Source organism: Styela clava, chromosome 12 (assembly GCF_964204865.1).
Source record: "Styela clava chromosome 12, kaStyClav1.hap1.2, whole genome shotgun sequence".
Classification (NCBI taxonomy): domain Eukaryota; kingdom Metazoa; phylum Chordata; class Ascidiacea; order Stolidobranchia; family Styelidae; genus Styela; species Styela clava.
Window position 1 is genome coordinate 19,013,200 of NC_135261.1, and position 17,483 is coordinate 19,030,682.

Here is a 17,483-nt window from a genome sequence, read left to right on the forward strand (position 1 = left end):
ACAGTCACAAACGTTTACGAACGCCGCAATAAATACTCGTGAGATACTCGTTAGATACTAAAATACTCTACAATCTACATCAATACTCATTTCATCATACAAATTCAAGTGAAAATTCATAGATGCAATGCGAATCATTTATGCAGTACAAATAGCAAAGGAAATCGATGATTTTTCATATCCTTCACAATTCAAGATTACAAATATACCCATTCTTCGTTTTATAGTGATTATGATCTAGTCTGCCGATTATGACTTGACGTTTCCGCCTTCATTGTATTCACAACATTGGAAAGGATGGAAAGCTTTCATCGCTGCAATGAAAAATCAGTTTGGTATTCTATACTACTGACTATTGCACATTTTATTTTAAAGATCTAAAGCAGGGGTCGGCAACCTTTTGTCGCTCGCGGGCCAAAATTAAGGTTGCAAGTCATTGACGGGTCGCACATATTTTTAGAAAGTTGAAAATCCGAACGGATGGTACTTTTTATAATAAAAATCAAGCCCTGGTACATCTCTCGAATAGAATATAGATTTATTTCCTCATTGCATCTCATAAAATCCCATTTGAATATTTTCAGCGCCATTGAACACTTTGCACTTAGCATCAACTTTTCCGCGTTTTGTTGCCATTTGCTTGATTATAATTAAATTATATGCTCATTAAACGCGTAATTGTGAATTATATGATTGGTAGGTTATAATATAATTTAGTCTAAAGAATATATTCGCCAAAACGGATGTTTTGCTACTATAATTTAGTGGAGCGTCGCGGGTCGGATTATAGTGATCCGCGGGCCGTAGGTTGCCGACCGCTGATCTAAAGTCTTAAAAAACTTACTATTCGTTTTTGTTGCTTGAATAAAGAGTCGATTTAATAATTTCTTGGCATATAATTTAAAGTTAACTACGTTCCATTTGTATGTTGGCTATTTCACGCCTTTCTCCAAAATAATAAAATTTATTCTAATTTATTATAAGAACTTCGATGATCAATTCAATACTTAGTTAACACAATTGAAAAAGCAAACTTATTTTTTTTGGTTTAGTTCTTAATGGATTTTGGTTATGAACAAAATAGTGTTTTGGTGCTTATTTCTGGATTAATACAGTTACAAACGGTTACGAACGCCTCAATAAATACTCGTAAGATACTCTTTAGATACTAAAATATTCTAAACATCAATACTCATTTCATCATACAAATTCAAGTGAAAATTCATAGATGCAATGCGAAACTCTGAATGCATACATACATCTAATAGTAAATCACTAAAATGGGAGAATTGAAACAATGACATTTTCGCTTAACGCATGGTACATTATGTGTGAAATATTGGTATGTGCTGCAACCTGAAAGTAAATATGAGGATATGCACAAGGTAAGAATCATTTATTGCAGTGCAAATGGCAAAGGAAAACGATGATTTTCCATATCCTTCACAATTCAAGATTACAAATATACCCATTCTTTGTTTTATAGTGATTATGATCTAGTCTGCCGATTATGACTTGACGTTTCCTCCTTCATTGTATTCACAACATTGGAAAGGATGGAAAGTTTCATCGCTGCAATGAAAAATCAGTTTGTTATACTTTATGCACATTGATATGAGAGCGCTTTCATCTCATAATAGGTGGCCATGCGCAATTTTTCCTCTGTCCGTGTGTAAAAATACAAAATGTTATTTTCAATCAAGCTCTCAGACCTTTTTTTTAGCAAGCGGTAAAGGGAGTCTATAAAAGACAGCAGAAGTGTTCATATCGAATATTTGATAAAGATAGATTCCGGTTGCATACTTGTCGGTATTGAAAAGTATTAGGCTTCATCGATAAACAATGTTTACAATTGTTGTCTTGGTTATTTCATTATGTACTCCGGCAATTGATGGTGAGCGAAATCAATTATATTTTGTACATGCAAATTATTTGTTGTTTATAATCACACTATTATTTTTGTCAAAAGTTGTCAAATTTAGTCGACCGACGTGTGAAAGCAAGTCCCAAGCTGTTTCTTTGCATAAAGTGATGAGTGTATACTATTCTCAGCGCTGTTTGTCAGTGGGATAGCAAAAAAAAACAAAACGAAAAAAGATTAAGAAAGCTCCGTTTTAACTTCCCATTCTTTTATGAGTTCTGAAAAATTGCATTTGCCGACGTATTTAATTACACCATAATCCCTAAAACTATGGTGTCGGGTTTGAGGGAGATAAATTCCACAAATCTGCTTAAAAGCAAGGTCTTGATTTCTTCACGTTTTCTGACCCTACAATTGTATATATTTTACAGCTTTGCAACCAGCAGGATGCGAAAAAAGATTCCAGGATTTTGGAGGAAAGGTTTCCACTTTTGAATGCCCCGCAAATTGTGATATCGGAGATGTGTATGTTGTAGGTGGACCAGATGCTTTTCAACCTGATTCTCTGGTTTGTGCTGCTGCTATTTTTACTGCTGCAGCTCCAGGTGATACTGATGATGCCATATATTGTAGCTATGAAATAAATACTTTGCAGGATTTCAGATTGATCCCCTTACAGAATTTCTTGAATTTGACCGTTGATTCCTATAGAATTTTGATATTGAAACACCGATTATAGAAATAACCTTAGTTGTGAACATAAATTAGATGTATTTGTAGTAAGTAGTAAACAGTCTACAAATGTCAATATTTTTCTCCAATATATGTGTGTTCCAAGTAAATACTTCATCAGCCCAGCTCTCAATTCATATGGCCACATAGCAAAGTTGAATAATTTATTCAAATGAATTAGTTGAGCTATGCGTACTAAATATGATAGTTGTCATTTCAATATTATATTAGATGTTTCGTATATCACAATGACTGATTGTACAACGTCTTCACTTAATTGAGAAATTTAATAACCAATATAGATAAAATGTTGTGGCTCACCCAACTCACTCTGCAGTCTGCATATTACAATTTAGTGACCGATTGGAGTTTCATACCTATATAAAATATCTACATGTAAGTAGCTGCTACCATCTACAGAAATAATATATCACGATGAATAAATTACATTAAAATATTTTAACAGTTTCAGGAGGAAAAGTTGTTTTTCGAAAACAAACGTCAAACCCTGTTCCGACAATGGAGACGGGGTCAGCAAACGGGGTTAACACGATAGATCCTGCCACTGCACCAACAACCAACACCGTATTCTTTGCGTTTGAGGGTAAATACTATGAATTATTTTTTACAGCATTTTTTGTGAAATATTGTTATTACGTCGATAAGCAAAATTGAGGATATTCTTCTTATGATTAAAATAAAAATGGTTTTGGACACTGACTTGTGTGTCGAATATCAAAAAGAGCACAGAAAATATTCGGGCACCATTCACCTATGTTTGATAACAACAAATATCATGAAAAATTTAAAAAAAAATTGATTAGAAAATATTCTTTCATTGTTTATATATAACACTATTTATACTAACATATTTTGAATTATGCACGCAGAAAAACATATTGTTCAGCCCTCTCCAAAGTTCATCTCCATTATATTACTTTTTAATTAGGTTTAGATTAATTAGTGTCATGCGAGCAATGGATGAATTTTTTTCTGGTTGTATGAATTATAAATTCGTTTGCGTCCAGAACAGTTTCAATGAAATACGGTCCACTTTGCTATATCTATACACCAACCAAAACTGTCATTCTAAACACTAACTGCTTTTGGTATGGTTTTTTGCAATCGTTCGAAAAAATATCCAGTCAATCTATTAGTAAATGTGCTCTCGTTTTCATCCTGATTCAATTTGTCATTAAAAAAATGTTTATCCTACAAGTTTGTCACTCGAACTTCCAAATTGAAAAATTTATTTCGTATGACTGCTCTCTTGTCTTCATTGGTTTGAATTATTCAAGTATTGCGTTAATCGCAATTAATTAAAACAAACAAGTGGCTATTAGCACGTCGATGGTCGCTTGCCAATCTTCTATCAGTATTTTAATTTGAGGCGAATCAGGACCTTGCTCTGAGATACGTCTTAAAAATCCGTAACAAATTTGCCAAAAAGATTAAATGATATAACATTGATAATGATATTTAATTTAATATTTCTCGCATTAACTGCGTTGAAAGCTTGCTTCCGTAATATCCGATATTTCGATATAGTTAAAATGTGTGGTAAATTTAAGAGTTATTTGTCTAAAACTAATATATTGTGTATATTGAAATACGATACAAGAGGCGCGTTTTTTGACTGCAAAAATGGTATAATATGCCTTTTCTCCGAAGTAAAAAAGTTTTCGTTTTAAAATATATCATATTTATTTATATATTATCCAGAATCAGTCCTAAAATGATAATTTGGCTTTGATGCTTAATAATGAAGGGTTTCGCCAAGAAAAACATTTTTTATGTGGGCATTTTTGCAATCATCATAGACCACGGAATGTAATTTTTTTGTACAATTATGTCAGTTTTTGTTCAAAAGACAAGTTTCTTTGAAACTGAGGCAATTAGTACACATCAGTGTTTTCCATTATGAGAACAGAAATAGTATTCGTGATAATTTCTTCGATGAATGCATAAAAGACTGAGATGCACTCTCATGATGGAACATGGAACAAAACGCATAATTACAAAACCGACTGTTTACACCGCTTGTGCTCTATATATCCTCAACATGAATATACTTGATAGCAATAATGTGCTAGAGTAGTGGATATTAGGTATATTTCTTAATAACAATAGTTTAAGATATCACGAGAAAATGTGTTCTCGACTCAGTCGTGACAAAATTTTTCAGTATCACTCAGTATTAACAAATGATTGAGATGAAAAAGTATTTATTTCTAGATTCAATTCCATCTGATTGTGCAGTTGCAGCAGAAGATATTGATCAGGAAGTTTTTGTATTTAACTGCCCAGCTAACTGCGAATCAAACACTGACATAAGATCTGACCTTGTTTTTGATGTTCCAAAATCAATATTCGCGGTTCAATCGCTCATTTGTATGGCTGCACTTTATGACGGAAAAATAACAAGTGAGACCGATCTCTTTCAATTTTACATGTTTTATTCATATTTTTAAATCAACTGCCGGTAGAATCCAACTTACACAGGTTACCTGAAATTCGCCATGTACGAAATAAATAATAACAATCTTTGCAAATCTGCGGCCGTAACATATGATTTTTTATGATGATTTGGCTCTCAAAAATTGACAATGTTTGTTTTGTAAAAAGAGCAACTGCTACTCCCGAATCAAATCACTTAGTGTAAAGTGCTGAAGAACCTTTTCGCGCTATTCACAGCTATTTGGCAGACATGGCTCATATTTCTATTTCATTCTGCATTCTTGTTGAGGGAAATTTATACAAAGTCTGGTTTAACAAAATAATTTTACAGCTGGGGGTGATGTTGTGGTTCAGAAACAACAAGGGATTTTATCATACGGCGACGCCAGCGGCAGTATTTCTGGAATTGACCCGGTGCCGTTAGATACGTATGATCCTGCGTTTACATTTTCAGGTTGGGACTAACGTTGTGTGCATGTCCGATTTTCATTTATTCTTAATTATCTTATTAATAGATGCAGTTTTGTTTTAGATTGGTGTGCTATAATATGATGATAATTAGAATATGGCATTTTATTTAAACTTTTTTCAACATGAAAACTCTTCGGTGATTGTTGTAATCAGAAAAGCAAATCTATGTAATTCACCACTATTATGTAAAAAAATACTATTATTAAGATATATTTTGATTGGTGTTTGACTTATGACGTATGTTCGGTGTCTGAAAAAATTCCAACATGTTTGAGATATATTGCCGTGAAATGTAAAGAAGAGGACGCTTTATACATGGATGCTGCAACCATTACGTAGGCACCGTTAGAGATACAAACGGTGGTTGCGTATGATATAATGCTTTTGTAGTTAATAATTTTACATTTTTTTTTATATCAGATACAATAAAACCAGGTTGCTTACAAACCATGTCAAGCCAACCAAATCCAATCTTCTTCTTCACTTGCCCGACTGACTGCAGCCCGAACCTGGTTGAGATCGTGGGAGACGGAATCTACAATGACGGAACACCAATATGCCTTGCAGCTATTCATGATGGACAGATAACCGGTAAGTCTCATCTTGTTTTTGATCCTTACTAAAATTGCAGATATCAATTTTACAAAGTGCGAATATAAAAATAAATAATAGAAATTGTTCGAGTAGTTCACAAATAAAAGATTTATTACATAATGAATTATAAGGCACTGGGTAATTATGTGACAACGGTCAAACTCAATACACAGAACCCGTGTTATAGCTTACAAATTTATCATACAAAATCATTTCTAATGTATGAACGAAATATGCATATGTTTTATTGCAGCTGCTGGCGGAGGTGACGTAATTGTGAATAAACGCCCAGGTCAGTCAGGATTTAGTGGAAGCACACGTAATGGTGTCACCAGTATCAGTGGAGGACCAGACGATGGTTTTGATTTTCTCGGTAGGTAAAGGTAACAGCAGACGTCTGTCTGCGTGACGCATCGCCAACATGTTTCTCTTTCATATTTCGGTCAAATTTTCTTTATAAATCGTTCTGTAAATTTGATTATCGAAAAAGATACCAATACAGTAGATGGGATAACTGCATTTTCAATGGAACACACAAATCATAATACGAAGTAATATTGCGATTGTGTATATGCGATCGTTTCAATACTTGAAGAGTCCGTGAACCTTAAAAAAACTTGATTTGTTCCTTATTCGCGGACAATAGCGATGAATAATTTACTTTAAGTGAAATTTTGTTTAATTGGGTCTGTTTGTGCCGATAGTGACTGATGTTAAATATTAGTAACGGTTGCTCTTTATACGTGTAGACTGCATCAACGGATCTCCTACAAGTTCTCCATCGGTAGGTTGTTCTTGTACTGCGACTTGGTTCGGAGATGCGTGTGATATAAGTGAGTATACTGCTTGCTAAGTTTGAGCTATGAATGGCATGCGCATGTGAAAAAGATATTTGCACAAATATATCATCAAGCATTCGGAAAATATCACATTCATTGAAGCTCATTCAGGATGGAAATATAATATATCGTCTGTCCAATACAAATATTGTACAATGTTCATATCAACTTGGTGGAAGATTGGGTCGATACGGTTGATGTACTTTACATGTTTTGTCATTGCTAGCCCCGAGTCAAACAAAACAAAGCCACGATATACGATGAAGAAAATAAGAATAAGTTTAAAAACTTTACAAGAAACAATATTAATTAATTAAATCAACTCTTGTCATTGAAGTAAAGGCAATATAAATTCCTAACCGAAACATTATCCATAGTTCAGCTTTTTATTTGCAAACACAATGCCTGGTATAGTTACATTATAGGTATAACAAAAAAAACGTAATTTAAACGATTATTTTGCAAATCAGTCATGTTGACTTGAAAATAATGTAACTCGAATGAACGTATTTCGTTGCGCAGTGTGTGTTGAAGGAAATTACGATGCAGCGAATAATCCAGCATGTACCTGCAATTCTGGATGGGTTGGACCTATGTGCAATTTCCGTAAGTTTTATTTTTAAATTAAATTAATACTGTCTTATAAACACCAGAAAATGTATATTCAACGATATAAACACATTTCAAATTCGTTTTCTTCTAGCAGTAATTAATCATAAATAATAAAAATTTGTGATCGTATGAATGAAACTTGAAGTGGCCAATATCATTTAATGCCTTATCTTTTACATTTACAGCATTATGTTAAGCACTACTGAAGAAGACTGAAGAAAATATAATTTTTTGATACTGCTCATATTTACATTAATATTACTTGTTTTAAATTTACGTTAAGTTCCAAATGAAAGATACTCGTAATATTTGCAAGAATGTAGGTTGAGAAAGTAAATTTCAATCGACACAAAAATATATTTACATAGATATATATATTACATTTCTACCATCGGACACCTGAAGTTCTTCAGTAGATTGCCGTATTCTCACCATTACACGTTTGTGTCAATATTCTAATATGTACAAACTGTTTTCATGATATTTATGGGAACCAATCTAAAAATCATGAGTTTTAATTTAAGTTACTGTTTTCTTCCTATTATCTGTGTAGTAAATTGTGATTCACCGAAGTTCTGGCATATTAGAAGGTGTGAAATAGTGGCTTCAATACAAGGTTACATAAAAAAAAGTGTTGGATAAGTTATGAGTTCGAAGATCTACCAAATCAATTACTGCATTCTCCTATACTTTATTTCAAGAATAAATCTAAGCTTGTATCTTGCTAATACCAGATTTTGATATTTCCTATATATATATATACATATTATGCTATTCAAACAATATTATTTTATTGATTTTCTTACCCTGTATATATTAGGGTAAATATAGAACTATAAAAATGATTTGTTTGTGTGATGTGGTATCACAACCTTTGCAAAACACAAAGGCTTATATCGATATAAAAAGTCTTATATCTGGAATTTCCTCGGACCAAAAGAAGTACAATAAGATAATAAAGAATGTTTTTCCGCGCACGATTGTCACCTGGTATATTCATGTTGAAGATAGATAAAGCACACGCGGTGTTAGCAAAGCGATGTAATTTGCCGACGTTTCAAATTTCTATTCAGAAAAACTTCATCAGGGCATGATAGGGAAAGCCACTATCGTATATATATAGAGAGAGAACAGAAAAAAGATGGGGAAAAAATTATCTAAAAAAGGAGATAAAGTGATAACAGATCTGAGTGAATTAGCGCAATATGGGGACTATCTAAACAATGACTTATACACAGACAGGAACAAGGTAGTTTCTTCATTATTCGTGGAATTTTACTCTTTGCTTATGTGATATGATTCGAGAAATAGGTTTTTTCCTGTACTTGGTTTATTCTCTAGTATCCTGCTGTTTTCCCAATCAATGTTGTGATCTGTAGAAATGGCATGTTTCGAGAGGGCGGACTTTTCAGATTTCTTTTGTTCAACATCTCGCTAGCTCTCTCGAAACATGCCCTTTGCGCAGATCACAACATCGATATATAACATCGGTTGTGCTTCATTTATCTTCAAAGAATGTTGTTCGTGGCCGTAACGGGTTAAAAAAATATTGCAGGCGATTCAGTTGCTCATGGTGGCGATCGAAATTTGATTAATTATATTGGACGACTAAAAACGTTTTTATGACAGTTAATCCAGATTTGATAAACTAACATTTTTCAGGGATTATGTAAGTGGGAATAGTGTATGTCACAAGCCAGTTATCTCGGTGGTAAGTTTTCTGATGGCGCTTTTTCCTACTTTTGCAATAGTTTGGTCAACACGTAATTAAAATACTGGGAATGAAATACTTGCCCTATATTACTTGTGACTAATAGTCATGAGAAAAGTAATATTTAAAAACTAGTTACAGGAATATATCAGCTACACAGCAGTTTCACATATCGTCACGCTAATAACCGAATTGCGTAAGTCATTTTAGCAGTTTTGAGAAAAGCGTAAAAAACTTAATTACAAATAATTAAACCTAATTATATTGTTATGCCATTGAGAGTCAATAATTTGCCATGGCTTCAATTTTTTGATCGTAGCCGGATTTAAGTTAATTTGTATGACGCAATTAAGTGACGTCATAATGGCGCACTGTGACTTAGGCAGAAATGTGTCTATGACTTGGGGACATACGCAATTTTGCAACTTAACTATATGCACCATTCCTGAAAACTAAACATTCCAAAAACGAATGTAATTCTCAGTATCCATAATGTCTAATCCCCAAAATAGCTAATCAGTTTCAATTACATTATTTTTTATGTTTAAAAATATATATTTCATCAATATAACACGTTCTGCACACCCACCGAAATAAGACTAAGATTGAATATAAAGAATAAAACAGCAATGCACCCAATATAAAAGCCAACCAAGGTAAATTGGACTCGGACAGTGAATATCACAAGTGCAGGTCTTCCTATACTGTAGTATAAATTCAAATTAATACGCGCTAAGCTAGAATCCGAGATGCGAAAACTCGAAAATACTTCGCCGAGGTTATTTTGCCTTTGTGACGTCACAATAGTCCTGCGGTAACAATGATAATTCATTATGACGAAGCAATTGCACAAATTTGCATGTCATACTAAACCTCCATTTTTATGGGTTTCGGAATTCTTAAAATAAAATCTGAGTTAACAGACAGGTGCGCAGCATTACATAAATACCTATTTTATGAAAAACTCGAAACCGCCAAAAATGACTTACGCAATTCGGTTATTAGCGTGACGATATTATACTTATTTAATTCATATCATTTATAGTTGAAGTGAGTAGTCTACCGACTCTGTCTTTCGAAAAAAAAATTCGAATAAAAACGATAAATCATATTGCTTTATTTAGCTGATTCCCACTGTTGTCTGGACAAATAACCCCAGACATTAAATAGACTCACATGTGTTGCACAAAAAAATTATAGAATTATAACGAAATCAGCAATTAAACTAATCAATGAATATCGTTGAACTGCTGGACAGCACAGGGGTGACGAACCACTGACCCGCTCGCTGTTCACACAGTGACCCACCAATTATTTCGGTGACACGCAAAGTCACGAATAAATGCATTGATACCAACATTTTAGCGATAAAAAACCCTAATTCAATCTAACAATAAGTGGAAAAGTTTAATATATTGGTATGCACATCTTTTGTGTCATAAACTTTAGCTTTGAATTTGTTCCACCTCGTGCCGTTAACAAATTGATTGAATAGTCGTTCTTTTCTATCAAGTATACCAATTTATCATGAAATGTTGTATGCTTTATATGCAATAATATGTGACTTGGCGGGTCTCTAAAAAAACACGGTGGGTCACTTAATGGCCCACGGGTCAGTGGCTGGCCATGCCTGACCTGAGGTCTTTCATAAGCTAAATCCGCCCAGATTATGATCAAATAGTTATTTGGTGTTTCAGATGCACGAACTTGATAGTGGAGGAAGCCGTAACCGTCTAGGTTACGTGAACCACCCAGCAATCCTCTTGCACTAATTTACTTCCGCCCCCATGGGATTCGAACTAGAGACAGATACCAAATAATATCGGGTATTGGTTTTATCTTCCACATTGCCGATATCGGTGATTGTATCGATATCGGATGAAAACAGACCGATACTTCCAATATATCCAGCTGTTTGATCTGATCTAGAATGTTTTTAAAAAACATAAGTTAGTATACGCGGATGACACATGTGCGCAGTATTTACTGCTTCAAAGATTGTTCCTGAATGAATGAGAATATATAAATAAATTTCACTCAACATGTGTATAGTAGCTAGCCTGCAATGAGGGTTCTAAGCTAGCTCAGCGAATCCTATCGTTTGTTTACAACGAAATGTTGGCATACTTTGTTTATGAAAGGACTGAGCGTCTTTGCACACGTAAAAAGTTAAAATTATTTTACTATGCAGTTAATTCAGATTTTTCAATAAAACGTTGGTGAGTCACGTGACACGCTGCGTCTATGCAATGACATTGCAGCCTATTTCGGGCATGGTACAGTTACAAATGGCCACGAACGTAACAAAGACTCGTGAGATACTAAAATACTTTACATCAATATTTATTTCGTCATACAAGTTCAATTAAAAATTCAGCGATCGAATACGAAGCTCTGAAGGCTGATAAACATCTAATAGTGAATCACCAAAATGGGGAAATTGAAGCAAAGATATTTTCGCACATCGCACATTAAAAATAAAATATGGGTGTGTGCTGTAACCTGAAAGAAAATATGAGGAAACGTTCTACATGACCAAAAGTCTTTTGCAATATTGCATGTCGTGCACAGTGTTTGCTCTCCACCCCCCTTTCAGTATTTATTTTCCTCCTAATTCCGATTTTTCGCTCGCTTGGAATTAGAAAAAAATGGGCATTCTGATGCCACTGCTACCATTGTGAATACACTAACCTTGGAGTGAGACAATAACTGTCGCATACTGCAGAAGTTATTGCAGGATTGTTTCTCAGTCAAGACACACAATATTTAGCAAGTTTAATATAAACCTTGGCAGCGGTGAAAACGTAAATATATGCTCTATTGCAGTGGTTCCCAACCTTTCTACCCTGGCAGACCGGTAAAATTAAATTAACTGTACTCGCGGACCGGCAAAAAATTGAAATGACTGGACAGAACAGAATAACATAAATTTGCGTAATAAATGCAATGTCGGGAACTCAATATGCTTCTAGACAAAAAAGGCACACTTAAAAACGTTTCAAACGAAGAAAAACTATCAAATAATGTGCCGGCCAAAAATTGAAATGGATGAAACATAAAATAATACCATATATTTGCGACAATATCCTTCGGATACATGATGATATCTATAAAGCTTGGGCAAATAAAAGATCTGTTCTAGCCGTGTTTCTAGATATTTAAAAGACTTATGGCATTGGCTGTCGTTGTGGACGCTACAAACTGTATAATATTGGGATACGTAGCCGATTTTTTATTGGTATTAAATCGTTTTTGCCCATTCTTACTATTTAAGTCTGTATCGGCAATACAATGTCCAATATATTCAAACTCGATAACGGAATTCTTCATAGTAGCGTGTTATCTCCACTTGTTTTTAATGTTATGACAAACGATTTGCTTTATTGTGTTTCTTCAAAGATAACGTTTTTTGCGGACGCCGGCAACCTTTGAGAAGTTGAGTTATGTGTTGATATCTTTATACAAACTTATCTAGATAATATTAATTGCCAACGCAATGATTGGGGGTTTCGCTTCTCGGAAACAAAATCTAAATCCATTCTTATTACGAGACGAAGAAAACTGACGCAAACAATATTATAAATATAAGGTTTTATCCTTATGGTTGAGACATACGAAAAAGATATTGAATACATGGACAAAAGACGCGTTGAAAGGATGAATTTGATACGTGCATTGTCTGGTACGAAGTGGGTTTGCATTCAGTATGCTATAAAGGGCGATAATAAAACCAGTTTTTGAGTACGGCATGCCGCCATGGAGACAATTTATTTTACAGCTTCATCTACATTGCAGTAACTGGCGATAATCCAATTGCAATGTGTAGTATTATTGCTCATGTAATACATAAAAATACATGATATACTTCAAGATTATAATTGACTACGGTATAGTTTCCGATCGAAAATTTCGATATTCTGCGATTTAACCACGTCTGAAATAGAGTTTTTAATCTGTCGCGACACTCCTAACACAAAATTTATGGTTTTCTGTTTTATATATTCTATATATATAATAATGTCATCTAAACTAAAATATAGAATTCTAAGACATCGACCACAATTTAAAGTTAAATTCTACGTCACGTAGACGTAGATAGTTTGCAATATTTTGCTCGTTCCATTTGCTAATTGTTGATTCTTTCAATTCGCGACAAGCACCTACAATATTGCTTTCATTGTCGCAATATATGTGAACAGGACAACCTCTGTGTCCAGTAAAGCATCTCAAAGCGCCAATGGAGTCGTCAGTGGATAAGCTACTAGCTCAGTGATTCCCAAACAAAAAAATCCATGACGGGCCCCTTGCATATTTTTGATGAATCGCGGCCTTCTGCACTAAAATAAAACATTAAAAATCACAACAAAAAATAAATGCGCCGTACGGTATAGCGAATGATTGTGAAGCAGCAAAAGGCAACAAATTATTATTATACAATGTATTTGTAAATTTAAGCACTTAAGTTTTGTATTATCAATCTATGAGCCATATAACAGATTTCTTTTGCAGACCCTCCGAAAGTGCTTCACGGACCCTAGTTTGGGAACCACTGTTAACTAGCTAGTTTAATAGGCACGGCACGAATCGAAAGACAAGTGGAGAGACAACCATATACGTTCACTACTCCCTTTCTTAACAGTCATTAGGCCAAAGAAGTCAACTCCCACATAAGAAAATGCACGGACGCGATCATCGAACCGAGCAGCGGGTAGGTCGGACATTATCTGCTCGCCAACATGGGCGTTCTGCTTTCGACAAAATATGCATTATCTTATGACTTTACGAACTGCAGCGCTATCCTTTAATACCTAATATGTTTGTCTCAACGTCGTCCAGGTGTGACCCATTCCAGAATGTCCAACTTGAACATGACACTTAATTATCGGCAACGATGTTAATGATATTCATTCGGTAAGAGAGCAAAATGTTTCGATTCGTATGGTATTGACGCATTGTCCAAACGACCTCCCACTCGCATTACGCCGTTGCTGTCCATATTGGGACAAAGTTTACGAAGTGCGCGGGTGCTGTTAGACCTGTTCCAAACCACCTTTCCGCAACTCCATAACCTTCGGAAACACCTTTCACTGCACGTATTTCACGAGTTGCGCCTCCTAAAACCTGAGCTCGCTCACCTCAAGGCACCGACAATGAAGCATCTTGTATCGCAGAAGCCAAGCCGTGACTCTGCGCAAGCGAGTCCAGCTAGAGTATCTTTGAATTAAACAATCGGTATCCGAAATATTTTCACAGAGTTTCTGTTCAAGTAGTCAGTTAAGTTAATTTAAACGGGAATATGCTCGGAAGGTTATAATTCCGGTGGCGGATCCGGCATACTAACAGGGTCAATAGACCAATCCCTTTCATCCAACCACAAAAACTCCGGACCACGAAGCCAGTGATCCCGAAACACTTCTCGAACCATCATCGGCTGGATTAAATTTAATTGAAACGTAGCGCCAATTTGAAATATATATCACAATTAATCGCGATATTTTCTTTTCGAAATAGGGTTAGTACACCAACCAAACTATTAACAAGGTCTGGGGCCCCGAACTAACCCTAGTGGGGGCCACTCATAAGCGAATCGTTTAACGACAAACCATCGCACCTGGACGCGCAGTCAAGGACAATTCTAAGTTTTTCAGGTTTCGTTGGGTTTATCACAGGATGTGGCAATAACCACTTGGTTGGATAGATGTTGGGCGACCGAAGACCGTCAGCTACACGAGCGATTCATCATTGTCATTGGACGATTACCAACAGTTTGCAATGTAACACCTATCTGGTTTGTAACACCTTTCTGGTTTGGGTAGATCAACAGTTCTGCGATGAAGAACAAAATTCAAATGTTGCGAAGGCATAGGTTGGGATTGTAAACGGGAGGCTTCAGGATTAGCTGAGCTACTATCAGCTGGTTGTGAAGGCAAAGTCGCCGTGGAGTGTTTTTACGACCGGAATCAGTGAGCTGTGATTTAGGTGGAAAACCATGGGATTTCACTCTATTGTCGTGGCTAATTTTATCTACTGTTACCCACCGCAGTTCCAACTTACTCTTGCATATCGGACAAAAAATAATTGATGACACCAATGACATTAAACAACATGATAGGCAACTCTGACGTCACTCCATAAGACTACAGGCGAAACATTATATTTCATGATACGCACCAATGCACATATTTCTCGTCGCCTTTCGCGTCCGTTTTCCGCTCGCTTTTGCTACTCGGCGTCTTTTTTACGTGTAGTACCTGTCTTTTTGCGCCTGTAACGAAACAAAATAATCTCTATATCTAAGAAGTTTTGCTTACTTGGAAAGCTGGAATAACAGGCAAGCTGTAAAGAGCAATTCTGGACATCATAGACGTTTTTTTTTTATCAGAGAAGATTACAAACGCGATAGCGGAAAGATTTGTGTGGAACATTGTGCAGATAATGACAAAGTTCAAAGTTAGTAATTTTAATGTTTGCGCCTAATCATTGAAATTTCATTTAAAGAGGGTGTCATACAAAACTGTGCTGCGATACAATTCCATAACACAAAGTTTGCACCTATCGAACTTGCTTTTGTAGGTGAATTTATTAGACATATTACATATTCAGTTAATCGTAGGTAACATTGCTGGTACATAATGCATCGTAGATAGGTTTGTTTAAATTTAGGAATTTAGCTCATAGCCCACTAATTAATATTATCTTCTATGCAGGAGGTTGCAGGGCTGAATTCAACTTGCAGCCTTACCGATCACCTGACGATGCTCATTTAGTTTGGCTCGAGCAAGTCTTCTTGAAATGCTTGTGTGGATGGAAACTACCTATATTTTTTGCCTTCCTCCGATTTTAGACAAATTTATTCTGAGGGATTTTGCATATAATTCTCACTGATTGTTGGCTGTTTATAATTCCTATTGATTGTGAATTTTGATTATAACAATGAGTTGAAATTTTTTTTACCTAATTTACTGGCACCTTTTTCTTGTCAATACTCCAAGCTGAGGTAATAAACATGACAATACATTTATGTCATCTGGAAGCAAAATATGCACACTAATTAATAGTTTGGCACATTGAGATAATACATCATGACAGAAAATACAAGTTAAAGATATGTATGGCCATCACATGGTAATTAAAATTAAAAAAATTAATAGGGGCTGTGGAGTATGAAAAGTTCAAGACAAAGAAAAGAACAAATGTTCATAGCTCATGAACTCTCAATTTTGCCTCCATTGCTTTGTGAAGGCCAATATATTTCGAGTGGCTGAATTGGTTTACCTTTATGATAGCAACGATTTTGTATTTAATATAGCGAGATTATTTCAATTTAATTGAAGTGATATAATTTCCCAAAGCAATGCTTGAATCGTCTAGAATAGATCAGTGGTGTCAAACTCATGGGTTTTCGAGAGCCGCATTGCATTTTGAAAATTGTAAAAAGAGCCGCAAACAGTTTTTGATAATGTATACTTAAAAGATATTTTTAAGATAGTTTTAGTTTGTGACATATATTGTGATGCAACTAAACAGTTGGATTAAGTTTTATTATTTTCTTCAATTTCAAATGCAATTACATATTAATATTTGCATTCCACTATTATTGCAACATTTGCAAGTTACAGTATTTATTATAAAAAATCGTAAAATTCTATGTACAACCATCAAAATCATTTTTGAACAAGCTTTGAATAAGGAAAGAATAATACATACACTAAAAATAACCTAATCTAAATATATGAACCTAAAATTAACAAAAATACTACAGTATAAACTCAATGTTTTAATAATTACATTTGTCCTGGCGTTTGGCATCTTTTTTGTGTCACCAGCATACTAAGGCCAGTCTGAAATGATTTTATAGTACCAACTCTAACTAACGAGGCCACATGATCATGGGTTTATCTGGATCTTTACGAATGTTTAATCAATTCCAGTAATGTAAAAAAGTTACTTTTATCATTTCATGTATAGATCAGTAAAAAAACAAATGACAGATTTTTTCGACAAGACATTTGGCACTACATTGCGTGGCATAGGATTGCTTGAATTATTATTGATATTGATTTTTAGTAACTAAGTCGTTGTATAATTATATTAATATACAAACACATGGAAATTTTCTGTTCGAAGTTGGTCTTCGAATTTGTCATATTGACTGCTGAGCTTATTGTGTTTTTTGATTGTATTGATGGAAATATGACAAATTAAA

At 34.7% G+C, this 17,483-nt stretch overlaps 1 protein-coding gene across 1 annotated transcript; it reads left to right on the forward strand.

Moving 5' to 3' along the window:
• Window positions 1–230: 230 nt before the first annotated feature.
• Window positions 231–8,405, forward strand: LOC120330284 (uncharacterized). The gene is made up of 11 exons (XM_078118922.1): window positions 231–335; window positions 1,487–1,894; window positions 2,293–2,466; window positions 3,060–3,197; window positions 4,829–5,017; window positions 5,382–5,504; window positions 5,942–6,112; window positions 6,369–6,488; window positions 6,865–6,948; window positions 7,477–7,560; window positions 7,752–8,405. The coding sequence occupies exons 2-11, from the start codon at window positions 1,843–1,845 to the stop codon at window positions 7,760–7,762; spliced, it is 1,146 nt and encodes a 381-aa protein (XP_077975048.1). The 5' UTR covers window positions 231–335; window positions 1,487–1,842; the 3' UTR covers window positions 7,763–8,405.
• Window positions 8,406–17,483: the final 9,078 nt, after the last annotated feature.